This window comes from Eretmochelys imbricata, chromosome 24, assembly GCF_965152235.1.
Source record: "Eretmochelys imbricata isolate rEreImb1 chromosome 24, rEreImb1.hap1, whole genome shotgun sequence".
Lineage (NCBI taxonomy): Eukaryota > Metazoa > Chordata > Testudines > Cheloniidae > Eretmochelys > Eretmochelys imbricata.
The window spans coordinates 7,239,221-7,267,077 of NC_135595.1; the positions used below are offsets into that span (position 1 = coordinate 7,239,221).

The 27,857-nt window shown below is 45.9% G+C and overlaps 2 protein-coding genes and 1 pseudogene across 3 annotated transcripts; all 3 read left to right on the forward strand.

The window, feature by feature from the left end:
* The first annotated feature begins 8,666 nt into the window (after positions 1-8,666).
* On the forward strand, positions 8,667-13,219 carry LOC144279863 (uncharacterized). 2 transcript variants are annotated; one of them, XM_077841559.1, is made up of 7 exons: positions 8,667-8,724; positions 9,014-9,343; positions 9,893-10,204; positions 10,875-10,985; positions 11,402-11,448; positions 12,323-12,974; positions 13,099-13,219. In XM_077841559.1, exons 1-6 carry the CDS (start codon positions 8,667-8,669, stop codon positions 12,416-12,418), a joined length of 954 nt encoding a protein of 317 aa, XP_077697685.1. In that variant the 3' UTR covers positions 12,419-12,974; positions 13,099-13,219. The 2 variants fall into 2 exon arrangements, 1 of the variants encoding a protein (XP_077697685.1); XR_013348703.1 differs by lacking the exons at positions 8,667-8,724; positions 9,014-9,343; positions 11,402-11,448; positions 12,323-12,974; positions 13,099-13,219 and having other exon boundaries at positions 10,076-10,204; positions 10,863-10,970.
* Positions 13,220-16,454: 3,235 nt separating this feature from the next.
* On the forward strand, positions 16,455-20,222 carry LOC144280039 (immunoglobulin kappa light chain-like). The gene is made up of 6 exons (XM_077841743.1): positions 16,455-16,495; positions 16,735-17,069; positions 17,807-18,118; positions 18,805-18,915; positions 19,329-19,375; positions 20,058-20,222. Exons 1-6 carry the CDS (start codon positions 16,455-16,457, stop codon positions 20,151-20,153), a joined length of 942 nt encoding a protein of 313 aa, XP_077697869.1. The 3' UTR covers positions 20,154-20,222.
* Positions 20,223-24,185: 3,963 nt separating this feature from the next.
* On the forward strand, positions 24,186-27,853 carry LOC144279400 (immunoglobulin kappa light chain-like; annotated as a pseudogene).
* Positions 27,854-27,857: the final 4 nt, after the last annotated feature.

Below are 27,857 nucleotides of genomic sequence, written 5' to 3' on the forward strand. Positions count from 1 at the left end.
CTTCAAGGGTTTGTCTATACAGAACTTTGCCACTGTAATATTTCCGGCACAGCTTCTCCTGATTCATGAATTGAAATAACCGGTGCTGGTGTAAGGCCCCTTTACACAGTATAACTACATCCACACGGAGGCTTTTACTGGCATAGCCATGTCAGCAACAATTCACACCACGGCTCAACAGTTACCCGATAACAGTGTAGACCAGCCCTAATCCTGCTGGCCTGCACTGGACATTGTTCCCTGGAGCCATTTCAGCCTGAGGTCTCCTCCTCCCGTGATGGCTGCAACAGAATCCAGTTATTTAAAGGGGGTGGCACAGAATCCTAAAGTCAGAGATGGAGACGACCCTGTTACACTGGGTGCCCTCTAGCTCCTCCCCGGCCGCTGCAGGATTGTTCCCTATGTTATATTCACTAGTGCTTTGTCCAGTCCTGTTTACAGGGGCTTCCCGCCCTGCCCCGGGCATTTGTTCCATTACTTGTTAGATCTTGCTGTCACGAAGTCATTCCTGCCATTCATCCTGCTGTTCCCTCTGTCGATTTCCTTCCCAGTGCTCCTAGTTCTTCCCCTTTGGCTCACCCCAAGTGACCCTTCTGTATCCTTGCTCACGTGGAGGGGAAGGTTCAGGCTGCTTGACCAGAAACCCATTTCTCATCACTGGGAGGGTTGAAAAATGAAGGGTTTCAGAAGGGCTGGGGGTGGGAAAGGTGGGTGATGGGGGAAGCGACTGTAACTGTCTGCCCCATACTTCAAGCAACCTCTCAATGGTTTCCTAAACCTCTCCTCACTCCCACTAGTTATCCTTCACCTGAGCCATCTCATCTAATTCTCTCTATTTCTCTAGCCTGGAGTAGATGTCACTGACTCTTCGTGTCCAGATACCTCCGTGAGGGATGTAGCATAAATACCCAGGTAGGCAGGTTAGACTGGATGATAGGATACTGGACCTGTTTCCCTGGAGACGGTAACACTGACGCTTCTCCCTGTGCTGTTCTCCTTGGCTGTACAAGTGCAGATCGTCTCCTGGTTCCACGTCTCAGAAGGGATTGTCGTTAGGCTCCAAACACTAAAGACCCCGTTCCCGTCTATGGCTCCAGCATCCGTCTGACCCTCAGACACCTGCTCCCCAGTGCCCCAGAGAACAGCACTCCAGGGAGGAGTGAAATCAGAGAGCAGGCAGAGCAGAGGAATGACAGTGGGAAGCTCAGCATCCTCCGGGGCAGAGGGAACCAGGATGGAAAGGCTCGGCTCAGAGGCATCTAAAAGAGAGTCACAGAAACTAGAGATTGGAAAGATCTGTTACCGGTAACTCCGCTAGTCCATACCCAGCTCCTGCCCCTGCCCCAACTAGTGCAGGGTGTTTTCAGTGTCTAATGCTTTGTCTGTGCCAATTTTCAGTGTTTTACACTCTGGGGTATCCTCTTTCGGAGACTCCCCCGATCCATTGCTGCTCGGAAATTTGTCCTGACATGGTTGTCATGGATTATTTGCTGAGTGCCGACAGCGTGTTTGCTTTGGTACGAAGGCAGAGGAAGAGCTGGTCAGCTGCTGATGAGGAACCCAGACTGGGAGTCAGGAGGCCTGAGATCCATTCCCAGCTCTGTCTCTGACTTACTGTGTGACCTTGGGGAAACTGAGGCATGGAGAGGGGATGTGAACTTGTCTCCAACTGTACAGTAAGGGAGATGAAACTTAGTCACCTTTGCAAGGTGCTTTGAGATCTCTGGATGTAAAGCCTGATAGAGGAGCCATTGTTGCTTACAAGTAACGGTCAAACTTTTCCTATTGTTGCATTCATCCCATTAGCTACAGCGTCTAGTAGCGCCCAAAGTGACTCCTAAATTGCCTTCCTTTTTATGTGCACTCTTTGGAATATTTGCACAAAATGTGGATCAAAAATATGTAGATCTCACGAGTCGTACGTTGAATTTATACATTCAATTCATACGGTGCTGCTTGAGACAATGACTAGCCCCCTGTCTGAACACGTGGGCAGAATCACGAAGCCTGGAGAGAACTCAACTGTGACAATTAGTCTGGTCCCATTCCCGAAGTTGGGCTGTAGATACAGAAAGGCAGACAGGCCACAGTAATAAACCCCTGAGTCGTCTCTTTGCAGGTTATTGATTATCAGAGAAAACGTGTTTGCTGCAGTGCTCACATAACTTGAGTATTTTCCATCGGGAGGTGCAGACTCAAAACTCTGGTAAATCCATTTCAAACTTCCACTCTGTTGTTCCTTGTACCACATAATCCTTCCTTTTACTTTAGAAGAGTGACAGTCCAGCTGTGCAGTCTGTCCAGGGGTCCGCTGCACCTGTGCTGGGCTTTGCTGGATTTGTATCCATTCTTCTGAGGCAGTCACTATACAGAGGAAGAAAGGAGTGTGTTAATACAGTGAGCACTGGACAAGCCTGGGCTTTTGCAATACGCTATATAGAGCAAAAGGTCCAAGAATAACACAAAGCACATATTTGTTAAAGATTTATTTTAATTTTTCTCTATTTCTAGCCATTTGTTTTCTTAGGATTCATGTAGCCTGTAGGGGAATTAATGTAATGTAACAACAACATCAGAGTTTAGAACCAAGGGCTACAGATTTCCAGTTCCCTTCCCTAATCACCGGGCTACACATTCCCTCTCATGCATACCCAAATCAGTGGTTAAAACCCTAGAATTTTATTAAATTGTACATGGGGGAGTCATTTGTTAACATCGCCCTTTGTGTTTCAAATTCTCCTTTTGATCATTCTGCTTAAAAATACGCCAGCCTGTGTTATACAGCAGCACAGGGGAAAAAGTAGATTTTGCACCATAGTCCAGGACATTATCCAGAACCAGGAACTATTTTCTAGGTTAGTATCAGGCATCCAGGTTTCTTTAAAAACTGAATATTTCATCTCCTCTCTCCAGATTTCAGTTGACAAAGTAAAAGATGGTTATCTCTCTGACCAGGTTGATGTTAGCACCTCTTAGAATTGCAGAAGGTCCTTGTGTAGAAAATTATTTGTAGCATGGTAGAAAATAAGCATGAAATAAATCGGGCTAAAATACTTACTGTGCAGATAGACTAGAAGCATCCCAACTCTCTGGTGGGACATCTTGTGCCTTTCTTCAGTAATGAATAGGTGATGCTGTGAGACAGACAGACGCCTGCTAGCTAATGGATCTCTTGATGAAAGACTTTGTCACGTGGAGAGGAAAATGTTCTGTTTCCTCTTATAGATCAGTGGGGCAACATGCATGACAAAAGAAGAGGGTCAGGAGTTATTGGTAGCCCCATTCGAAACCTGCTCTGAGAAGCAGTGGGGCAAACCTGGGGAAAAATATGCCTTTGCCTTTAAAATCTATTAGAGAAGAAATTCAAGCTCAGACTGGGTAAAAGCATGGTGTGTGTCTAGTGCAATCTGCTGTGTTATAGCTGGATGCCCATAACAACACCCTGTTCTGACTGCTATTCAGGTGGAATATTGTCTATGCTTCAGAGATGCATAAGGTCAGATGGGATTAGCATCAATAACACAGTGGTGTATGAAAACTGTTAAACTTGTGGTTTATCCCTTTAAATTGCAGGGGATTTTCCTGGTCCTGCTTGCAGCCTGTAGGGAAGTGTACAATCTGGTCCTAGCAGATGTCAGTCTGGAAAGAGTCAGCCTAGGAAAAAGGTGGGTGAATTTTGCCTGTTTGCCTTAGGGAGCAGCCTGCTTTGTCTCTCTCTGTTTTTGGTTACTGTGTGTTATTCTGGATTCTAAGAATAAAAGTAATGTGAGGTGACAAACTTTCAGCATGAGCATTTGATGTTTTTTATGTCACAAGCATAACAATCACAAAGAGATATGTCATATGGAGATCAAGGTCTGCCCCAAGATTTTAGCAAAGGATGGAGGAAACCAACAAACAAGTTCCCTGGGCACCCTGGAAGTGGGGAAATGAGCAAAAAATACAACTTGGCTTGTGTGTTTCGCTTTTACTATAGATTTAAGGCAGGGGTGGCCAACCTGTGGCTCTGGAGCCGCATGTGGCTCTTCAGAAGTTAATATGCAGCTCCTTGTCTAGGCACCAACTCCGGGGCTGGAGCTACAGGCTCCAATTTTCCAATGTGCCGGGGGGGTGCTTACTGCTCAACCCTGGCTCTGCCCCAGGTCCTGACCCCAGTCCACCCCTTCTCCAAGGCTCCTACCCCTTCTCCAGAGCCTGCCATGCCCTTGCTCCTCCCCCTATCCTCCTGCACACTATAAAACAGCTGATTGTGGCGGGCAGGAGGCATGGGGAGGGAGGGGAAGGTGCTGTCTGCGGGGGCTGCTGGTGGGCGGGAGGCACTGGGGGCGGGGGGGACAGGAGCTGATGGGGAAACTCCTGACGTATGACTGTGGCTCTTTGGCAATGTACTTTGGTAAATTCGGGCTCCTTCGCGGGCTCAGGTTGTCCACCCCTGATTTAAGGAAAAGGCTGGGAGTGGAGCCCATTGGGTAAGGAATGGATGGGGCTGGAATATGAAAGTGTGGTGGAGTTACCCCATTTGGGAAAATTTGGGTCAAAATGTACTTTTAGGACACTTTTTTTTTTTTTCAGATATGTGCATAATACACGCTCCTTAGCATGATGTGCAAAATGCTTTATAGAGAGAACAAAGTGAGATGCCCCCTAAGAGATTCCAAATCCATCTCCTCTACCCAGTTGTCACCCACGTAGTCTGGAATATGGCCATCTCTGCAGATCGTCTTTGCCAAGCTCACATTAACTGGGCGTCCAAATTGCCCTTTCAAACCTCAGCCTCAATAAAATCCTACTGCAAATCAGGGCCAGATCCTCTGCTGAGCCCACTCTCCTGTTATCCCAAGTTGATGTTCATGCTATATATAAGCTGGCCCTGCGTGGAGGCTGCTCTAAACTGAACCAGCAGGTCACAACTCCCAAGGAGCCATCTGCCATGTGGGGAGACCCCGAGTGCAACATGCTCCGGCCAAATCCCACATGCCAAAGGCTGTTGGCTGCAAGGGCAACCCATGGCACGGGCAACCAGTTCCTGCTCCCTTGGTGTCACGGGAGCAGCACTAAGGGACCAGGATGTAGGTCAGGTTCTGACCCGTGTCTCATTGAGACCTAGCTCCAGGGGAAGTTCAATGTGGTGCAAACACCTCTCCTGGTCTAACTAGTTCACTGGGACTTCAGCACATGATTGAAGAGAGGAAGGACGGTGTGGTTGTCAAGGTGCTAACTAGGCACTCAGGGGCCCTCCGTTCAAATCCCTGCTCTGCCCCAGGCTCCGTGTGTGGCCTAGGGCTGGTCATTCACTTCCCAACGACTCTCAAGGGATTTAAGTACTTTAGTCCCTGTTGAAAGTGGGACTTTGCCTCCCAAGTCACTTAAGGGCTTTTGAATATGTTTTCCCAAGTCTGGGTCTCAGTTCCCCAGCTGTGAAACGGGGATAATTCTTTGTACCTCACAACGGGGTGATCAGGATAAATAGGTACACAGAGATGTGAAAAGAGCTTTGATGAACTGGCGGTCTGGTGCCATAGATGTGCCTGGTACATGTACATTGGCATCATCCCATACAAAGTTCCTATGGTCCAGGCAAATCATCTTAGCTATAACTAATTTTGCTGCAATTTTGGCAGAGGGCTCATGGGGGTCACACTATTTATGGATGTGAGTAAAGTCCAAGACCCTTGCAGCTGTGGGCTTGTGGCCGGGTGGGGCTGGGCCCCGCTCCTGAGTGAGCTGAAACCCCTTTCGTTCAGTTGCAATGCTAATCTAGTGAAGGGTGGACCCTCCCCAAATCTGAGAGGTGCAGCAAGCACGTGGGTCAGGTTGCAATGCCTGGAACTGGGAGCTGAGCCCAGCCCCGCCCCAGCCAGGAGCCGCTGCTGTAGGATAAGTGCAGGGAGCGCTCACTTTCTGTCACCCGCCAACAGATCCCCGCCATCCTACCTTCCGTGACAGATAATTGTTTTCCTGCACCTCTGCTGTGAAAATTATTTCAATTGTCCCTGATAACCTTGCAGCCCTCGCTATAATTATAACAGAAATTTAGCCACATTGGGGCAGACCCGGGTCTATCGCGCAGTGCAGACGTACCCTTAGGCACATTGGAAAATTATGCCCTAAATACTATTGCCTCCAGTCACACTGCATGGGTACAAATTCACCTTACACTGGATCTTCTCCAATACAAGTCTATTAAAAGCCAAGAGAAAGCGGCTGTAATTAATTTCATTGGTTTTGTTTCTACAGCATGTTTTACACAAACAAATTAAACCCGATCTTACAAAGCCACAGGCTGCAAGACAAACAGCCACCAAGGAAATGACATGAATTGCTGCACAGGAGCAAATATTTCAAAGAAGGTTCAGAACCGGCTGCTCAGATAGTTGCACTTGCTTTTGTGGTCAGTTTCAAGCCATTCATTTTGACACCTTTGTTCTGTTTGTTCCACTAGCAAAGCGCTTGGGCTGTTTGCTTTTTCAGTTCTCTCTCCCAGCTTTCGGTTACCAAGGATGTGGAAATTGCTCCCCCAGCTCATCTGTAAAGGAAATGGTTGGAGCAAAGGAGAAGCAGAAGAGTCCATGAAGTAAACACAAAAATCAATTTACCTTTGAGTAGTGTGGAAAAAAAAATGCAATTTCTTGGCACAAACCAGAGACTTTGAGAAAATATATCGGTGAGGAATTCTCCAGTAGGCAGTGTGGCCTAATGGATAGCAGCGCACAGGCCTGAGACCTGGGTTCTATTCCTGGCTTTACTACTGCATGATCTTGAGTAAGTCACTTCCTGCCTCAGTTTCCCCGTCTGTAAAATGGGGGTAATGATACTGACCTCCTTTGTAAAACACTTTGAGATCTGCCTATGATAAACTCAGAATTGTTGTTACAAATGAGGAGCCAAATAAAATGCACAGGTACCAAAGCCACTCCAATCAGGGGAAAAAGAACAGGAGGACTTGTGGCACCTTAGAGACTAACCAATTCATTTGAGCATAAGCTTTCGTGAGCTACAGCTCACTTCATCACTGCTCACATGCATCCGATGAAGTGAGCTGTAGCTCACGAAAGCTTATGCTCAAATGAATTGGTTAGTCTCTAAGGTGCCACAAGTCCTCCTTTTCTTTTTGCGGATACAGACTAACACGGCTGCTACCCTGAATCCAATCAGGGGGTTAATCATGATGTATTGTGCTGCATGAAGTGTTTGCAGTGCATCCAGGATGCCCCTTACAGCCCCACAGACTGTGGGCTGACAAGGCCAAACCCTGCGTTCCTGGTGCACCCAGCACTATTCCACTCGAATCAATGGGAATTGGGGTGCGCAAACATGCGGGGTCAGAAACTGCAGAGTTCGGAGGCAGGTGACAAAGCTTGAGCTGTTCCGGAGTCTGGAAATCCACTCACAGCGGTTTCCTGGTCTCATTTCTGAAGCAAGCCACACTCAGGTTTCTCAAGAGTTCGTCACCCCTGGGTGGAGCCTCATTTTGAGAAGAGCCCGGCTCCTATTCAGGGCACGTCTACACGGCAGCTGGGAGCGGAGCTGCCCAAGCTGGTGCACTAATAAATAGGGGTGTAGCTGCGGCAGCTCGTGCAGCGGCTCTGCTCCCGGCCTGAGTACAGTTGTGCCCGATCGCCGGGGTCCGGCCTTGCATGGCTGGCCCAGGCCACCGTGGCCACACTGCTATTTTTCGAGCTCTGGCTGGGTTCAGCTGGCGCGCGTCTGTCTCCCCTCCCTCCCAGCTGCAGTGCAGAGGCTCCATCAGGGTACGTCCACACGGCCAGAAACACCCCACGGCAGCGAATCTCAGAGCCCGGGTCAAATGACTCAGGGTCCCGGGGCGAAAAGTAGCAGTGTGGACATTCCCACTTGGGCTGGAGCCCAGGCTATGAAACCCAGTGATTGGGGAGGGTCTCAGAGCCAGGGCTCCAGCCCGAATGGGAACGTCTACACTGCTGTTCTTAGCCCCATAGCACAAGCCCCTTGAGCCTGAGTCATTTGACCCAGGCTCTGAGACTCGCTGCTGTGAGGGTTGGGGGCTTTTTTTGTTTTTTTTCCCCCAAGTGTAGATGTAACCTCAGGAACTGACATAAGGGCTAGATTTTCACAAGTGCTCAGTGCATTGGGTGCCTATTGGGCAGCTGATCTCTTGAGTATCCAGCTGTACGTGTTCCAGTGGGAGTGGCAGAGGCCTCTTGAAAATCATGTTAGTTAGGTGCCTAATGGGGGGAGCTGGGCTCTTAAAAAAAGCTGGCCCGTTGTGAGTGCTGAACCCTTGGGAAAATCCTTTGCCATAGGCAGCAGGTACTGTGCTGTCTACACAATCACACCTTTACCCAGCATCGTATGCAATAGCCTGACCCGTCAGGAAGCCCTGGTACAAGCTGTCTCAGTTCAACACAGAAGCATGTCTAATACAATCTCTTGCATGTTCTCCATGGTGCCGCATCCTGGTGGTTATTTTATTTTTCCGAATCATAACAATAGATCCATGTTTGATTCAAATGCAGATAAGAAATAGTTTGTCCCCAAAGAGTTCTTTAAAACAACAACAACAACAAAACCTTGTTCAAAGCATCTATCAGCACAGCACATCCCCCCAGGATGCGTTTGTCACCAGGATGTTAGACCTTTTCCACTTGAGCAGCGTACCAGACGGGTGCTTTTAGATTTCATCTTTCATGATATTGTTTATTACAATCATGCTATTCGCCAAGTATCTGCTTTTGTCTTTCATGGGTAAAGCTTTTGCATTAGTCATTGTGTTAAAGTTTGGAATTGAGAAAGGAGCCTTTTCAATAGGATATTGGCTTTCATGATATCGGGTAGCTTCGGACAGTTCTGATGCAGTTGAGATGCTCTTCATTCACTTGTGCACAGTTTTAGTATAGTTTCTAATGCTCTACAGCCAGAGCACTGATAGCATTCGATTGCATTTGTTTTTATTCTGATCTATCCAGTTTATTGAGGGCAGATCATGATCTGTTGAAAATTGACTCTAATAACACACCCTCTTTTATTCCTACAGTGGTACAAGTGCAGTTATTTTTGCACCAACTTCAGTCGTTCCTGTTTGTGAACATTAATGATACAGCGAAGATCCAGTGCTCTTCCAAAAAACAATTTTTAGCAGGAGGTATAACAGCTCGGTGGTACAGGAGACGGGAAGGTGAGGCCCCCATGTTAGTTAAGGGATGCTCAGATAATCAAAATGCAAGTAAAGTTGCTTGCATATTGGAAGGACACAACTTAACACTGGCTATCTACAATGCCCAACGGAATGACTCGGGGGTTTATTACTGTACCAATTCATACATCACCTTGACTTTTGACAACGGATCCACCCTGATTGTTGGAGGTAAGGAAACAAAACTGGATGATTAGAAAAGAAATGGAATGACAATGCTGACATAGTTCATGTGCACGTTAAAATGTTAAAAGCTGGTGTGATTGTTTATCAAAGACTGAATTGTTAGAAGCCAGACTGTGTGAAACCAAAAAGGAGCAAATAAACATTAGATGCTGAAAGAACAGAAAAAATGTATTTTGCACAATTAAAAATATGAAATTAGTGGAAAATAAACTCTTGAAGGTTTTCTGTCTTCAGGGCACATGCTGGGAATATTTTTAACCTATGAGCCATATTGGAATGAAACAATACTTTGAAATTGGGAAATGTTCTTAGGACTGCATCAGTTTCTAAGATACCACAGAGTTTCCATACTTTTAAGTGCAAATATGTGTTTAGTTTGGGCTGGATATCATTTGATTTGTCAGATTCTTCATATTTTCCTATTGTACAACACATTTATCCTTTGAGCTACTTTCATCTTGTACGATTAACCCCCTGAATCAAACTGCAGCTCAGCTGAGCCTCACACTGAGCTCTGTGCTTTATCCTGCTCAGACAGTTACACCACCAGCAGTTGGGTGCTGACTCTGGCTCCATCTCCCCACGGCCTCCTCTCCCCCAGGATGGCTGATCTGGCTTGCGTAGTCCATGGAGTTTCCAACCTAGTCCAAATTTCCTGGAGTATTTCTGGGGATCTACAGGAACAGAGTCTGATGCGTTCACTGAAAGCCAAGGATGGATCCTTCCTGTTCATAAATCACATTAGCGTCCCGGTGGACACCTGGACCAGTGGGAAGATTTTCACCTGTGATGTTAAATTCAACTCTTCTGGCAAGAGTGTTAAGAAAATTGCCAGGTATATTCAAGGTGAGTGATTTTATATTAGCTTCTGGGAGTAGAGGGGAGTCAGATCAATAGCCCAGTGAGGGCCTGGTCCATGACTGGGACTCCAAGACGCTATGATGATTATGATGGTAATTAGAAATGCAAAGTGTCCATGGTCAGAGCTACTTAAAGTAATTTATAATTAGAGAAAGTTGTGACCTATTGGGTAATATGTAGGAGCAGGCAGATCTGCAGAGAACTTTGGGAAAGGAGGAAAGGGGAATTGCACTGCTCACAGACAGTGATTTTCAATAGAAAATGTCACGCCAACAGTACCTGTAAAGCACCTTACAGAGTTAAACGATGACTAGTGTCAGAGGGAGAAGGGAACAGAGGCACTTGCAGGTGCAGAGAGCTGTTTCCTGGTGAGATGTGGAGAGGCGATGAGGTGAGGAGAGACCTACAGGGAGGATTTTGTAGACGGGAGAAGGTGCAGAGACTATTCTGATTACAGGAGAAATCATCAGCCTAATGAAAGGGGCACAACAGAAAGAGGCTGAAAGATGCTGAAGGCTCCTGTATCCTCACACCTCGGGGGTTAAGGCCCATGGTGAAATGGGGTCAGGAGGGAAGAGCTGGATGTGGTGGCATCACGACCCTCTTGGCTCAAGTCAGCCACTTACTTGTGTCTGGTTTTTAGCTTCCTCCACAGCCCCTGCCAGGGAGTGCTCACTTTACATTGTGCCCCTTGCGGCTGGAGCTGGTCTGCTGCTGCTGGTGGTGTCTCTGAGCCTCGTCTGGACCCTCTGCCCTTCCACGCTAGGTAATAAACGCAGCCCAGCCCAGCCCAGCCCATCTCCCTTAGGGAGAAATCCTGCTCCCCTGCTTGCTATTGGGGACTGCAACTGTCCCGTCCAACACACGAACACGCTGCAAATGTCACAACTGCCAGCACTGATCTCCGAATGTTTGTTTTCCGAAACTTGAATGTCCTGTGTCGGGAGAACGGCTTTGTTCTCCGTGACAAAGGGAGCGATGTGGAAAGGCTTCTACTGCCCCTGGCCCTGGCACCTGGTGTGTAGTTCACAAAGAGCACTAGCCTTTCTGACGAGCCCCTCTCCATGTGCCATCATGGAGGTGCCCTGCGCACCCACAGCTCGGATGCACCATTAGCCAGTAAGTACAGCTGGGGGGTGACCGTGGAAGAGGAACTTTGACTGTTGTCTTTGTTTGTTCCAGGATTCCAGCCCAGGGTCTCAGCACCGCCAGCTTCCGAGGAGCCCCAGGTACGGCTCTTTACAGACTGTTTCTATCTAAATCAATGTGTGCAGTGTTTGTTGTAGCCGTGTTGGTCCCATATTAGAGAGACAAGGTGGGTGAAGTAATATCTTTTATTGGACCAACTACTCTTTGGTGAGGAAGACACGCTTTCGAGCTTACACAGAGCCCCTCTTAAGGTCAAGAACATGTACTCAGAGTGTCAGTTTCTCTCAGCCATTTCTAGTCCCTCAGTCCAACTTCATAGATTTCATACTTAAACAGATTGATCTTGAAGCGAAGGTGAATGTGAGATCTAGCTGTTGGAGTAGCAGAAGGGGAGCAAGGAGCTTTAATGCTACCTCTGGTACCAGTTTACTGTGGGATAGTGGGCAAGTCACTTCCTGCTCTGTGACTCAGTTTCCCCATGTGCAAAAAATGGATAAGAAGATTAACTGCGCAAGAATGATGAGAACTTTAATGTTCTATTGTTACTGACCATACTCTTTACAGGGTTTTTGTGTGCAGCTGGGAACATTTTTGACATTTAAAGATAAAGAGCGATAAGAAATTATATTTGTTAGGCGCATGAAGATTTTCCAGTGCAAGGTGCTGTGGGCCTGATCCAAAGCTCCCTGACTTCAATAGGAGACTGTCCATTTATATGGGGTTTGGATCTGGCAAAATATGATCAGCAGGTGAGTTCTTAAAGACAGAATCCAGTGATGGTTTTGAACACATACAATTTAGAGGACAAGCAGGACAATCCAAGATAAGAGGGAATTTTCCACAAGGCTAAACTCACTTGTATGTTCAGTTATGTCAAGCTTGATCTCAGCTCTGTCCGATCACCTCCTTCATTTTGCAAGGTGGTGGCTAATTTTTCTAACTGTTGCCAAACAGGGTGGAATCTTATACGCTCATCTGGATTTTGATTCACGGAATCGCAACGGGCGCACGATGCAGCGACCGGCCAGAGGGAAAAGTGTAAAACCCTGAACTGTCAAGTGCAGGGAAATCCACATGTGGGAACCGATGGCTGGTTCTCTGCTGATTGGACATAGCAGCTGGAAGAAGCCTCTGTTTGTCTCCGTCTCCTTTCTTTTTGTATTTTTTCCACTTCTCTGTTTAGAATAAAAAGCTCAGAAGATCCCCACAGGGTCCAGCCTCATCAGGTGGGAAATCTCCTTTTGGGGTATAAAGGCATCATGGTGTAGATGACTTACACATCACTTGTGTATTAGATTGGAAGCTCTTTGAGGCAGGGAGTGTCTCTTTGTCCTATGTTTTGTGCAACGTCTAGCACAGAGAGGCTCTGGTCCATAACTGGGGCTCCTGGGTTCTATGGTAATACAATCATCATCCTCATCATCATCATCATCCTCATCATCCTCCCTCTCTCTGCAGAGGGACATGGACGCAGCTGAACGGCTGCAGCTTCCCTGCACAAAGAGTGAGGCCAGATGGCAGAAGCCGGCAGAGGGGACGTGCAGCCCCTGTCTACGCCACAGCTCCCAACTCCCCTGATCCTCAGCAGGCGCATGCTCCCTTTGCAGTAAGGTTACATGGATGTGCCGTGGGATTGGGAAGGGGAAGGATGGATGCGGGAGGAGCTGGGAGGGATGAGAATCTCTTCCCAGGCCACTGCGGGAGCTGCTACTCCAGTGCTTCCTCTGCAGGCTGCTGCTTTCCCCCATGGGCGAGATTCACAGAGCCCCATGGGCCAGCCCCTCTGCGCCATCTAACGAGAACAACACGTTATCGGTGACTGGAGCTCTCCTAGGCCCTGAGCCTGCACGCGCTGCCTGTTTACATCACAACTTGTTGTTCAAGCTGTCATTCGAACTGTCACTCATTAAAAACAGACGGCAACCCCACTAGTGATGTTTGTTTTGCCTCTTTTACCTGTTCAATGCATCAATCTCACTTTATTGTGTAATAAGAAAGGTGACCTCTTAAATTCTTTGGGCCCAATTCTGCTCTGGTTTACAGCAGTGTAAATCTGTAGGAGCTCTGTTGCAGTCATTGGAGTTACTCCAAATTTATTCCGGTGTCTGAGAGCAGAATCTGGCCCTTTCTATCTAACTTAGCATCTGCGTTTCTTTTGATGGATGCTACAACCAATGTGTTACAGAGAACCAATGCAGTGAGCTGTAGCTCACGAAAGCTTATGCTCAAATTGGTGAGTCTCTAATGTGACACAAGTCCTCCTGTTCTTTTGGCGAATACAGACTAACACGGCTGCTCCTCTGAAACGGAACGTGTTGCACGCACACCTTCAAAATATGGTGGATGGTGATCATTTCCACTAAAGGCAGGACAAGTTGTGGGCTTAATCTTCAGCAAGGGAGATTTAGGTTAAATGGTAGGAAAAACTTTCTAACTCTCAGGGGAGTTCAGCTCTGGAACTGGCTTCCAAGGGAGGTTGTGGAATCCCCATCATTGGCGGTTTTAAAGAGCAGGTTGAACAAACACCTGTCAGGGATGGCCTAGCTTTACTTGTCCAGATCCCTGTGCTGAGGCAGGACCTTGATGACTTGTCAACTTCCCCTACAGACTGACATGTCTATGATTCTCTGAGTGCCAATAAAAAATGAATGGCTAAGGGCCTGAATCTGATTTCCGGTTACTCTGAGGACTGAACCTAACAGGGCTGCAGGAGGGCCCTGATTCCCAATGAGCCTTCATATTGAGGACTTGAATGAATGGTGACTTGAAGTCACTGAGGATGCTTTCAGCAAGATGAGAGCAGCTGGCTCTGGTTCCTTGGCCAACTTCCCATTTGGGTTATTACGAGAGATGGTCAGGTCTTTAGAGGGACCATTTCTTTGTCTGAAAACTCCTATTTGTTGAAATGGGGATTTTTTTTCCCATGGGAAAAGGGTCAGCTTTGATGAATGTTTTGACTTCACAAAAAGTTTCAGAATTGAAAAATGAACCATTCTGGTTCTCCAGTTCAAAATGACGCCATGCTTAGAAGTTTAAGCTAGTTATTGATTAAATAAAATGTAACCTGGTCAAAATTTCATATGGTGAAAATTGAAAGGAAACATTTCAAAATTCTTAAAACAAAATGCTTCCTTTCATCCAAACCGATGATGATTTTTGGTTCCAGGAAAATTTTTGAGATTTTGATTATTCTATCCTAGTTAGTGAGAGGAAAAGTTTTCAGGATCTTGAAAATTTGTGTGGGGTGGGAAATCCATTTTCTGCCCAGCCCTGGTAATTACATTCATGTAAAATTGCTCGTGTAGCTGCAGTTGGCTACATTGCACCTTTCCACTTCCTGCCCTAAGGCACTGTGCAGGGCTGCTGTGGGGCTGTCAGACAGCTGCCCCGCTCCACCCCCACCGTGCATGAAGAGATTTCTATACACAGTGTAAAAGCCCAATCCTGCAAGGTGCTGATGCACTGACTGTGATGTGCTGGGCAGACACAACACTCTGCAAAGTCAAGGGGAATGGTGGGTGCTCGGCTGCTTTTAGGTTCAGTGCCTAAGTCCAGTTTCTTAAAGCAATTTACATTGTAAAGCATTTTGTTGGGATCCCTCGAGCAGTAAGTAAAGCATTGTGCTGTTGTCAATCAGTGTTCCTTGGAGGTTTATAACAGGCGCTTTCTTTTGTAAGGGATTTTGCTGGGCAGCCATTGTGCTTGAATAGCGTTATGATTTCTATGGTCTCATCTGTACTGCCACTGACAACATTCAGCCCGTTAACAGCGAGCCTGGGGACCTGATTCTCATCTGCATTAAGCCCTTTTCCACCATGGTAACATACAGGGGCCTTTAAGTGGGTGTCATTGTAATTTCTGCTCCTCTAAACTCCTCGTTCCACTGGGGCAAAGGGGAAGCTGTGTAATTGTGAGTAATGCCCTTGGGCTAGAAATCAGGCAGAATCTTGGCCAGTCCAGTCGTCCTTCGTCAGGCCAATCTCCTGCTTCCATGTAACATTGCCTCAGTCAGGGACTGCAGGATTTAGCCCGGGTCACACCCCAACCATGGGAGGGAGGGAGTGAAAGGGAAGGCAGGAAGAAGGTAGATGGTCCCCAGCATTAGAGTGTTGCCTGGAAGGGGGTTGTAACAGATCGATCCCCACTTTGCCAGGGGAGCTGCAGCCAGTCAGTCCAGTCTCAGAAAATGGAGTAGGGTCTAAGGAGACGTGGACAAGTAACTGAGGGAATCTGGTCTTTTCTGAGCCAATGGCTCTATTCTCTAGTCCATGTTGCCCTCTATTGTCAGCTGTTTCAGAAGGGTCACTGATAGATGCACTTTCCTTTTTGTGCAGCCAGACGCAGCTTTTTAACCAGCCCCGTTCAGGTTGCTTTTAGCCAGTTTATTGATAGATCCAAGCAGAGGCTCTTAACTTCCATTGACTTCAGTAGGAGTGAGGCTCCTAACCCACCTAGCCATGTTTGAAAATCCCACGAGGCACCTCTCTGCTTTATAGGCACTGAAATACTTTTGACCATCTGGCCCTAAGTCACTGTTGAGAATGGGACTTGTACGCTTGAAAATTGCATTCCACGTTGTCTTCTTTCTCAAATGTCAGAGCTTTCAGTGTGATTATTTAAGGTACAATTAAAGTCCTCCAAGACAAGATGCCAAACAATCATTACATATCTGTGTTGTACCAGCCAGAAAGATGATACCTTAAACCAAACATGGAAGACTGGGCAGAGACTTACGTTGGGAGTCTCAGAAGACCTTAGTGATTTAGGAGCATTCTCCTTTGAAAGTCAAAGGGACTTGTGCTCTGAAGTCATGGGGATTTGTTTCTATAGATCATCCATATTCTGGATGTTTAAATTTATTCTCAATTATCATAGTACACCCCTGAGCCACTGGAATGCAGAGAAATTCTACAAGATATGCTGTAGCCTCTTTAACCCACCCCTATAATATCTATCACCACAGCACATCCTCCTTGGAGGCGTTCCTCACTGGACATAATCAAGACACTGTACCCAGTCACTGCCCAGCAGTGCACTGGGCATCAGCCTTTGGGCCAGTGTGTCAGGATTTTGTTCTACTTGTTTAATGAAAATGATCCTTGCCGAGTATCTGGTTTTATCTTCCTTAGATAAAACTTCTGCATTAAGCTTTGGAATTGAGAGAACAGCCTCTTCAGTAGGACACTGGTTTTGAACATGATATGTCTTCAAGCTTTAGCTGCATTTTAATAGCAGGTTATTTTAGCATTTGGGATGCAGAGAATAAATATTATCAGATTAAGTAATTTCTTTTGCTGAGCTATCCATTCCATCTGTGGCAGTTGGAGACCTGATGGAAACTGACTATAACAATATTTTATTTCTCCAGTGCTGGGAGTGCAGTTATTTCTGCACCAGACTCAGCGGATCCAGTTTGTTGAAGTTAATGACACCGCCAAGATCCACTGTTCTTCCACAGAAGACTTGAAAGGAGGAGGATGGAAGGTGTTTTGGTATTTGAGAAGAGAAGGTGAGACACCAACATGCATTAAGCACTGTTGGGATGATCAAAATCTAAGTAAATTTGCTTGCAAACATGAGAGACACAGCTCTACACTGGAAATCAGCACAATCCAAAAGACGGAGTCTGGTATTTACTACTGTGCATATAAATACAGCAGCTACCTGATCTTCGGGAATGGATCCTCGCTGATTGTTGGAGGTAAGGAACCACATAACTTGTTTAATGAGACTAATAATTGATTAACAACCCATATTTCATGTTCCTATTAAAATGAAACAAGATACCATAGCTATTGATGAATGGTTCAAAGGAAAGCATGCTTTAATGCAAACAGTTCAGCTAAACATTAAATACTATGGGTACAAAGGGGATATAATACACATACATTTTATAAGTAAAAATGTTAAAACTTGAAAGTGCCAAAAATAAACTATTGACGTTTCTCTGACTGTTCAGGGCACCCAGGTAGGGAATATTTCTAACCTAAGAGCCTCGACTACATGAAACTATATGTTGAGTTAATGAAATGTTTATAAAAAATTTAAAATTTGCACACAGTTTTCCTCCTGGCTAGTGCAGATACATATTGCGCTACAATCTAGTTAGCGGTAGTGTGGTGATTTACTATTTCCTTCTCTAATAGATGTGTTTCTTTGAATTAATGTCTCAGTGATTGTTGTAGCTGTGTTGGTTTCAGGGTATTAGAGACACAAGGTGGGTGAGGTAATAGCTTTTATGGGACCAACTTCTGTTGGTGAGAGAGACAAGCTTTCGAGCTGGCAAGGAGCTCTGAGTAAATTCCCAGACCTGAAGAAGAGATCTGTGTAAGCTCAAAAGCTTGTCTCTCTCACCAAGAAGTGTGAGAAGTCCTAGTGAAAGACTAACATCTTTAATCAGACTGCAGCTCACTAAATTCTCCACCTTCTTCTGCTCAGATAGTTATACCAACAGCAGCTGGGTGATGCTTCTGGTCCCATTTCCACATGACATTCAAGTCACTGGGACAGCGAATCTGGCCTGTGTGATCCATGGAGTGTCCAGCCCGGTCCATGTTTCCTGGAGTGTTTCTGGGGAACTGCAGGAACAGGGGCTGACACGCTCATTGAAAGCAAAGGATGGATCTTTAACCCTCATAAATCACATCAGCGTCCCCATGGACACCTGGACCAGTGGGAAGAATTTCACCTGTGAAGTCAAATTCAACTCTTCCAGCAGCAGTGTGAAGAAAAGTACCAGGTATCCTGCAGGTGAGTGATATTATATTTGAGGGTTAAGGGAGACTCAGATGTGAAATAGGGGTGAAGTGGCCACAGTCAGAGCTCCTTCTATGTAACTTTCCATCACAGAAAGCGGGATTATTCTATGTCTTAGTTAGAATTTCTCTAGAGAATTTGGAGAAATGTGAATTGAGACATTACAGGGACCACAAGACAAAGTAGCTCTGATCTCTAGGGCAGCTTTCACCCAGATTGTACAAATGAATCCCTGTAAAGTGCTAAATAATAATAAATACCAGGAGTAAAGGGGAATTGAGAGGTATTTGAGAAGAGAGATGTTTTCCAACGACAGGTTTCATAGTGGGAGCCATGTTAGTCTGTATCAGCAAAAGCAACGTGGAGTCTTTGTGGCACCTTAGAGACTAACAAATGTATTTGGGCATAAGCTTTCATGGGCTAGAACCCACTTCATCAGATGCATGGAGTGGAAAATACAGGAGCAGGTATAAATACATGAAAAGATGGGAGTTGCCTTACCAAGTGTGAGGTCAGTCTAATGAGACAATTCACTTAGCAGCAGGATACCAAGGGAGGAAAAAAAACTTTTGAAGCGGTAGTGACAGTGGCCCATTTCAGCCTATTTCCCCAATAGTAATTTCCCCCTACTGTTACTCACACCTTCTTGTCAACTGTCTGTTTATTTGTTTCCTCCACAGCCCCTGCCAGGGAGTGCTCACATTACATTGTGCCCCTTGCGGCTGGAGCTGGTCTGCTGCTGCTGGTGGTGTCTCTGAGCCTCGTCTGGACCCTCTGCCCTTCCACGCTAGGTAATAAACACAGCCCAGCCCAGACACTCCCCCACTGAGAGAAATCCTGCTCCCCTGCTTGCTACTGGGGACTGCAACTGTCCCGTCCAACACACGAACACGCTGCAAATGTCACAACTGCCAGCACTGATCTCCGAATGTTTTTTTTCCGAAACTTGAATGTCCTGTGTCGGGAGAACGGCTTTGTTCTCCGTGACAAAGGGAGCGATGTGGAAAGGCTTCTACTGCCCCTGGCCCTGGCACCTTGTGTGTAGTTCACAAAGAGCACTAGCCTTTCTGACGAGCCCCTCTCCATGTGCCATGCATGGTGGTGCACTGCGCACCCACAGCTCGGACGCACCATTAGCCAGTAAGTACAGCTGGGGGGTAACCGTGGAAGAGGAACTTTTGACTGTTGTCTTTGTTTGTTCCAGGATTCCAGCCCAGGGTCTCAGCACCGCCAGCTTCCGAGGAGCACCAGGTACGGCTCTTTACAGACTGTCTGTGTCTAAGTCAATGTGTCTGTCTTAGACATTTCTAATCCATCAGCTTCATATATTTGGCACTTAAACTGATTGATCTGGAAGGAGGAGGTGAAAGGGAGATCTAGCTGTTGGAGTAGCAGGAAGGGAGGTCGGAGTCTTACTATGAGCTTTAATACTAGCTACTGATAATGGGCAAGTCACTTACTACTCTGACTCAGTTTCCCCATATGTAAAAAGTGGATAACTAGACTTACTGTACAAGGATGATGGGAAGTTGGATGTTTTATTGGTTCTGACTGTACCCTTTACAGGGTTTTTGTGCAGCTGGGAACATTTTTGGCACTTAAAAGATAAAGAGCTATAACAAATTATATTTGTAAGGCACATGAAGATTTTCCAGTGACAGGTGCCGTAGGCCTGATTCAAAGCTCAGTGACCTCATAGTAGACATGGGGTTTGGATCTGGCAAAATATTATCAACAGGTGAGTTCTTAAAGTCAGAATCCAGGGCTGGTTTCCATTCTGAGAACGCGCACCGTTTACAGGACAAGCAGGAGAATCAGAGATGAGAGGGAATTTTTAATCAGGCTAAACTCACTTAGATGTTCAGTTCTGTCTCAGCTTGTGTCCCTTCATTTTACAAGGAGGGGGCTAATTTTACTAAATGTCGCCAAACAGGGTGAAATCTTACACGCTCATCTGGATTGCGATTCACGGAATCACAACGGGCGCACAATGCAGCGATCGGCCAGAGGGAAACGTGTAAAACCCTGAACTCTCTGGCACAGGGGAATCCACACGTGGGAACTGATGGCTGGTTCTCTGCTGATTGGAAGTAGCAGCTGGAAGAAGGCTCTGTCTGTCTCAGTCTCCTTTCTTTTTGTATTTTCTCCCCTTCTCTGTTTAGAAATAAAAGGTCAGAAGACCCCCACAGAGTCCAGCCTCATCAGGTGGGAAATCTCCTTTTTCGGATATAAAGGCATCATGGTGTAGATGATTTTACACGTCACTTGTGTATTAGATTGGAAGCTCTTTGGGGCAGGGACTGTCTCTTTGTTCTGTGTTTTGTGCAGTGCCTAGCACAACTGGGGCTCCTGGATGCTATGGTAACACAATAATTGTCATCATCATCATAATCCCCCACGTGCAGAGGGACCCAGGCACAGCTGAACGGCTGCAGCTTCCCTGCAGAGAGTGAGGCCAGATGGCAGGAGCCTGCAGAGGGGACGTGCAGCCCCTGTATACGCCACAGCTCCCAGCTTCCCTGATCCTTAGCAGGCACATGGTCCCTTTGCAGTAACGTTACATGGGCGTGCAATGGGATTGTGAAGGGGAAGGATGGATGCGGGAGGAGCTGAGAGGGATGAGAATTTCTCCCCAGGCCAGTCTGGGAGCTGCTATTACAGGGCTGCCTCTGCAGGCTGCTGCTTCCCCCTCATGAGCAAGATTCACAGGCCCCCATGCACCAGCCCCTCTGTACCATCTAACGATAACAACACGTTATCGATGACTGGAGCTCTCCTAGGCCCTGAGCCTGCACGCTCTGCCTGTTTACATCACAACTTGTTGTTTTTCAAGCTGTCATTCTGTCTCTCATTAAAAAGGGATGGCAACCCCACTAGTGATTTGTGTGTGTTGCCTTTTTTACCTGCTCAATGCATCAAGCTCAGCTTATTGTGTAATAAGAACGGTGACCTCTTAAATTCCTTGGGCCAGAGTCTGCTCTGGTATGCAGCAGTGTAAACCTGGAGGAGCTCTGTTATAGTCAGTGGAGTTACTCCGGATTTACACCAGTGTCTCTGGAAGCAGCATCTGGCCCTTTTTAATCCCACTTAGCCTCTGTGTTTCTTTTGATGGATGATACAACAAATGTGTTACACACCACTTGTTCCACACACATCTTGGAATAGGGTAAGGGCTGTTTTGAAGAGGATGGTGATCAATTGTTCTCCATGCCCAAGGGAAGATGGACAAGAAGTTATGGGCTTAATCTGAATCAAGGTGATTTAGGTTAGATATTAGGGAAAACTTTCTAACTTTAAGGGGAGTTCAGCTCTGAAACAGGCGTCCAAGGAAGGTTGTGGAATCCCCATCATTGGAGGTTGAAAGAATACATTGGACCTGTCAGGGATGGTCTAAGTTAACTTATCCAGACCTCTGTGCTAAGGCAGCACCTTGATGACTTTTCAAGGTCCCTTAAAGCCTGAAATTTCTGTGATTCATTTTTTCATGGACATTCATAGAATGACGAAGAGCCTGAATCTGATCTCGTATTACCCTGAGTAGTGAACCCAATGGGGCTGCAAGAGGGTCCAGATTTCCAATGAGTCTTCAAACTGAGGTCTTGAATGAATGTTAACTTGCAGTCCCTGAGGGTGCTTTCCTCAATTTATCTTAAAGTTTCATAACTGAAAAATGAATAATTCCGGTTCTCCAGTTCAAAATGGCGTCTTGCTTAGCAGTTTAAACTAATTATAGTTGCAAAAAAATAACACGGTCAAAATTTTACATGGTCAAAATTGAAAGGAAAAATTTCAAAATTGTTAAACCAAAATGCTTCCTTTCCCCCAAACCAGAAATGATCTTTGGATTTTTGGTTCAAGAAAAATGTTTGAGATTTTGATTTTCATCCTAGCTCAAGAAAGGAAAATTTTTCGATCTTTTAACAATTTTTGTGGGATGGAAAAACCATCTTCTGCCCAGCCTCCGTAATCACATGAGTGTAAAATGTAGCTACATGGCTCCTGCCCTAAGCCACTGTGCGGGGCTGCTGTGGGGCTGTCAAACAGCTGTCCCACCCCACCCCTGCAGTGGATGGATGAAGATATGTCTAGACACAGCATAAGGGCCCAATCCTGCATGGTGCTGAGGCACCTGCTGAGATGTGCTAGACACCTACAACTCTCAGCAAAGTCCCGGGGAGTGGTGGGCGCTCAGCTGCTTTTAGGATCAGAACCTACTTTCAGTTCCTTAAAGCACTGCACGTATTCTGCTGGGATCCCGGGAGCAATAAAGCATCGTGCCATTGTTAAGCGGTATTACTTGGAGGTTTAGAACAGGCACTTTCTCTTATAAGGGACTTTGCTGGGGAAACATTGTGCTTGACTAGCATTAAGATTTCTATATTCTTGTCTGTGGTACCACTGATAACATTCAGTGTTTCAGAGTAACAGCCGTGTTAGTCTGTATTCGCAAAAAGAAAAGGAGTCCTTGTGGCACCTTAGAGACTAACCAATTTATTTGAGCATGAGATAAGCTATTACCAGCAGGACAGTGGGGTGGGAGGAGGTATTGTTTCATATTCTCTGTGTATATATAAAGTCTGCTGCAGTTTCCACGGTATGCATCTGATGAAGTGAGCTGTAGCTCACGAAAGCTCATGCTCAAATAAATTGGTTAGTCTCTAAGGTGCCACAAGGACTCCTTTTCTTTTTGCGAACATTCAGTGTCTTAACAGCGAGTCTGGGGACATGAGAACATAGTGCAAAGGACAATCAGGTCTCTTGATGATTAAGCCCCTTTCCACCATGGTAACACACAGGGGCCTGGAAGTGGGTGTCAGTGTAATTTCTGCTCCTCTAAACTCCCCGTTCCATTGGTGCAAAGGGGAAGCTGTGTAATTGTGAGTAATGCCCTTGGGCTAGAAATCAGGCAGAATCTTGCCCAGTCCAGTCGTCGTCCATCAGCCAAACTCCTGCTTCCACGTAACATTGCCTCAGTCAGGGACTGCAGGAGTCTGGCCAGATCGCTCCCCAGCAGTGGGAGGGTGGGAGAGAAGCAGGGGAAGGAAGGAGATAGATGGTCCCCAGCACTAGAGAGATGCCGGGAAGGGGTTTGTGACAGATCAATCCCCATTTTGCCAGGGGAGATGCAGCCAGGCAGTGCAGCCTCAGAAAACGGGGTACAGTCTAAGGAGACGTGGCCAAGGCACCCAGGGAATCTGTGCTTTTCTGAATCAATGCCTCTTTTTGCTCACCCATATTGCCCTCTATTGTCAGCTGTTTCAGAAGAGACACTGAGATGCACTTTTCTTCTCTATCGCTTCTTTGTGCAGCCAGACGCAGCTTTGCATCAGCCCCGTTCAGTTCATTTTCAGCCAGTTTATTGCTAGATCCCAAGAGAGGCAGGGGAGGCGCTTAACTTCCATTGACTTCAGTAGAAGTGAGGTCCCTGACCCTCTTAGCCATGTTTGAAAATCCCGCTAGGCACTCTCTGCATTTATAGGCCCATAAACACCTTTGAAAATCTGGCCCAAGTCACTTTTGAAAATGGGACTTGGGTGCTTTTGAAAATCATATTCTTCATTGTCTTATTTCTCACACAAGTTGAAACTCCAAATACTCACTCCTGGTCAGCATCGTACCACCAAGAAACACAGTACAAAGATGGACCAAACATGGAGTGTTTGGGAGAGACTTAGGTTAGAATTGTCAAAAGCAACTAAGTGCTGTAGGAGCATTTTCCTTTGAAAGTCAATGGGGTGAAGTCAGATGGGCACATTTATTCAGTTTATACATAGGAAACATTGTGCCAGGTACTGGATGTTGTTTAAAATTGTTATTAATCATTATAGCACACCCTTGTGCCAGTGGAATGCAGAGAAATTCTACAAGAAATACCGTATCCTCTGTAGATTCGTTAAACCACCCACACACACCCCAGTATCTACCATGACAGCACATGCTCCTCGGAGGCGTCCCTCACTGGAAATGACCAACATACTGTACCCCGTCTCTGCAGCAGTGCACTAGGCGTCAGCTTTTGGGCTAGTGTGTCAGGACTTTCTTTCACTTTTTTTTTCCTAAAATGATCTTTGCTGAGTATCTGGTTTTATCTTCCTTAGGTAAAACATCTGCATTAAGCTTTGGAATTGAGAAAACAGCCTCTTCAATAGGACATCCTTGTTGAATATATGGGATATATTTTGAAATTTTCCTGGATTTTAATTGCATTTCCATTTACTTGAACAAAGTTATTGCAGGTTTTTTAGCATTTAAGCTGCAGAGCATAAATATTATCAGGTGAAGTATATGCCATTGCTGAACTATCCAGACCTGATGGAAACTGACTATAACAATGTTTGATTTCTCCAGTGCTAGGAGTGCAGTTATTGCTGTACCAGACTCAGCGGATCCAGTTTGTTGAAGTTAGTGACACTGCAAAGATCCACTGTTCTTCCACAGAAAACTTGGAAGGAGGAGGGGAAGTGTTTTAGTATTTGAGAAGAGAAGGCGAGACACCCACACACATTAAGAAGTGTTTCAATGATCAAAATGTAAGTAAATTTGTTTGTAAACGTGAGACTCAACGCTGGAAATCAGCAATATCCAAAAGACTGAGTCTGGCATTTACTACTGTGCAGTTACAATGACCAGCTACCCAATCTTTGGGAATGGATCCACACTGATTGTTGGAGGTAGGGAATCATAGCTTGTTTAAGGAGGCTATTAACTGATTGACAAAGCACATTTCATGTTCCCATTAAAATGTAACCAGATACTAGAGCTATTGATGAACGGTTAAAGGGAAAGAGTACTTCAGGCCAAAAAGATCAGCTAAACATTAAATTCTATGTATACAGAAAGACTATAATGTGTATTTTTAATAAACAAGAGAACAAAATTTGAAAAGGCTCAAAAAAGCCTTAGAAGTTTCTCTATCTGTTCAAGGCACCCAGGTTGGGAATATTTCTAACCTAAGAGCCATGATTATTTCATGCAATGTTTTGAGTTAATGAAAGGTTCCTTAGAGGGCATCAATTTATAAAATTGCACACGACTTTCCTTCTGGCTAATGCAGATATGTATTGTGCTATTTCTCCTCTTTAGATTTAATATGTCTTCCTTTTTCAATAGCTTCTTTGTCTTTGAATTAGAGCCTTAGCATAAGATAGTATGTAGTTTTGCTGGACCTGTCTTGGTCCCAGGATCTGAGAGAGACAAGGTGGGGGAGGTAATAGCTTTTATTGCATCAACTTTTGTTGGTGAGAGAGACGAGCTTTCAACTTTACGCAGAGCTCCTTCAGGTCTGGGAAATGACACACTCAATAGATTTCCCAGGCCTGAAGGAAGAGCTCTGTGTAAGTTTGCCTCTTTCACCAACAGAAGTTGATCCAATAACAGATATTACCTCACCCACATTGTTTCTCTTAGTGAAAGATTAATCAGACTGCAGCTCATCTGATTATCGCACTGAATTTGCCACGTCCTTCCTCTCAGACAGTTATGCCAACAGCAGCTGGGTGATGCTTCTGGTCCCATTTCCACGTGGCAGTTAAGTCACTGGGACAGCGAATCTGGCTTGTGTGATCCATGGAGTCTCCAGCCCAGTCCATGTTTCCTGGAGTGTTTCTGGGGAGCTGCAGGAACAGGGGCTGACACGCTCACTGAAAGCAAGGGATGGATCTTTAACCCTCATAAATCACATCAGCGTCCCCATGGACACCTGGACCAGTGGGAAGAATTTCACCTGTGAAATCAAATTCAACTCTTCCGGCAGTAGTGTGAAGAAAAGTACCAAATATCCTGCAGCTGAGTGATATGATATTTGAGACCAAGGGAGACTCAGATGTGAAAGAAGAGTAAAGTGGCCACAATCAGAGCTACTTCTACATAACTTTCCTTCACAGAAAGCTGGAATATCTATGTCTTACATAGAATTTTTCTAGAGAATTTGGGGAAAGGTGAATTGAGACATTACAGGGACCACAAAACAATGTAGCTCTGATTTTACACCCCGATTGTACATATAAAGCACAGTAAAGAGTTAAAAAATAATATATCTCATGAGTAAAAGGGCATTTGAGAAGAGAGATGTTTCCCGATGAGATATGCAAAGTGATGGAGAGGTGATGAGGTGAGGAAAGACCTAGAGGGAGGATTTTGTAGATGGCAGACGGTGCAGAGAAGATACTGATGACAGGGGAAAGAATTCACCTGAGAGAGAGGGGGCACAGAGGGTAAAAAATGCTGAAGGCTTCTGTATCCTCACGCCTCAGGGGTTAAGGCCGGTGGTGAAATGTGCTCAGGAGGGAAAAGCTGGATGTGGTGGCATTAAGGCCCACTTTGCTCAAGTCAGGCACTTTTGTCTGTTTTTTTGCTTCCTCCACAGCCCCTGCCAGCAAGTGCTCACATTACATTGTGCCCCTTGCGGCTGGAGCTGGTCTGCTGCTGCTGGTGGTGTCTCTGAGCCTCGTCCGGACCCTCTGCCCTTCCACGCTAGGTAATAAACACAGCCCAGCCCAGACACTCCCCCACAGAGAGAAATCCTGCTCCCCTGCTTGCTACTGGGGACTGCAACTGTCCCGTCCAACACATGAACACGCTGCAAATATCACAACTGCCAGCACTGATCTCCGAATGTTTGTTTTCTGAAACTTGAATTTCCTGTGTCGGGAGAATGGCTTTGTTCTCCGTGACAAAGGGAGCGATGTAGAAAGGGCTTCTACTTCCATTGGCTCAGGCACCTGGTGTATAGCTCACAAAGAGCACTAGCCTTTCTGATGAGCCTCTCTCCATTTGCCATGCTTGGTGGTGTCCTGCACACCTACAGCTCGGATGCACCATAAGTCAATGAACCAGTTGGGGGAGTGACCATTGGAAGAGGAACTTTGACTGTTGTCTTTGTTTGTTCCAGGATTCCAGCCCAGGGTCTCAGCACCCCCAGCTTCCGAGGAGCAACAGGTACGGCTCTTTGCAAACTGTCTCTGTCTAAATCAATATGTCTGTTTCAGGCATTTCTAATCCATCAGCTTCATATATTTGGCACTTAAACCAATTTGTTTTGAAAGGTGAAAGAGAGATCTAGCTGTTGGAGTAGCAGAAGGGGAGCAAAGAGCCTTACTGCTAACAATGGTACCAATTTACTGTGGGATAGTGGGCAAGCCACTTAGTACTCTGTGACTCAGTTTCCCCATGTGTAAAAAGTGAATAACAAGGTTTACTGCGCAAGGATGTTGGGAAGTTTGATATTTTATTGGTTCTGACTGTACCCTTTACAGGGTTTTTGTGCAGCTGCGAACATTTTTGGCACTTATAAGATAAAGAGCCAGAAGAAATTATATTTGTAAAGCACATGAAGATTTTGCAGTGACAGGTGCTGTGGGCCTGAGTCCAAGCTCACTGACCTCAATAGGAGACTATCCATTTATACCAGGTTTGGGTCTAGCAAAATATAATGAGCAGGTGAGTTCTTAAAGTCAGAATTTGACACTGATTTCCATTCTGATAACACGCACAGTTTACAGGACAATCAGGAGAATCAGAGATGAGAGGGAATTTTTCATCAGGCTAAACTCACGTGGATGTTTGGTGTTCTCACACCCTGTATCCCTTCATTTTACAACGAGCTGGCTAAATTTACTAATTGTCACCAAACAGGATGGAATCTTATACACTCAACTGGGTTTCAATTCGCGGAATCACAATGGGCGCACGATGCAGCGACCGGCCAGAGGGAAACATGTAAAACCCTGAACTG

Bases quoted from the DNA above. Each gene is read 5' to 3' on its own strand.
- LOC144280039 (XM_077841743.1), top strand. From the start codon at position 16,455: ATGAAAATGATCCTTGCCGAGTATCTGGTTTTATCTTCCTT. The intron at 18,916-19,328 runs GTAATAAACACA...TGTTTGTTCCAG, and splicing joins CCTCTGCCCTTCCACGCTAG to GATTCCAGCCCAGGGTCTCA. The intron at 19,376-20,057 runs GTACGGCTCTTT...GTCGCCAAACAG, and splicing joins CAGCTTCCGAGGAGCACCAG to GGTGAAATCTTACACGCTCA.
- LOC144279863 (XM_077841559.1), top strand. From the start codon at position 8,667: ATGATATTGTTTATTACAATCATGCTATTCGCCAAGTATCTGCTTTTG. The intron at 8,725-9,013 runs GTAAAGCTTTTG...TTATTCCTACAG, and splicing joins TCTGCTTTTGTCTTTCATGG to TGGTACAAGTGCAGTTATTT. The intron at 10,986-11,401 runs GTAATAAACGCA...TGTTTGTTCCAG, and splicing joins CCTCTGCCCTTCCACGCTAG to GATTCCAGCCCAGGGTCTCA.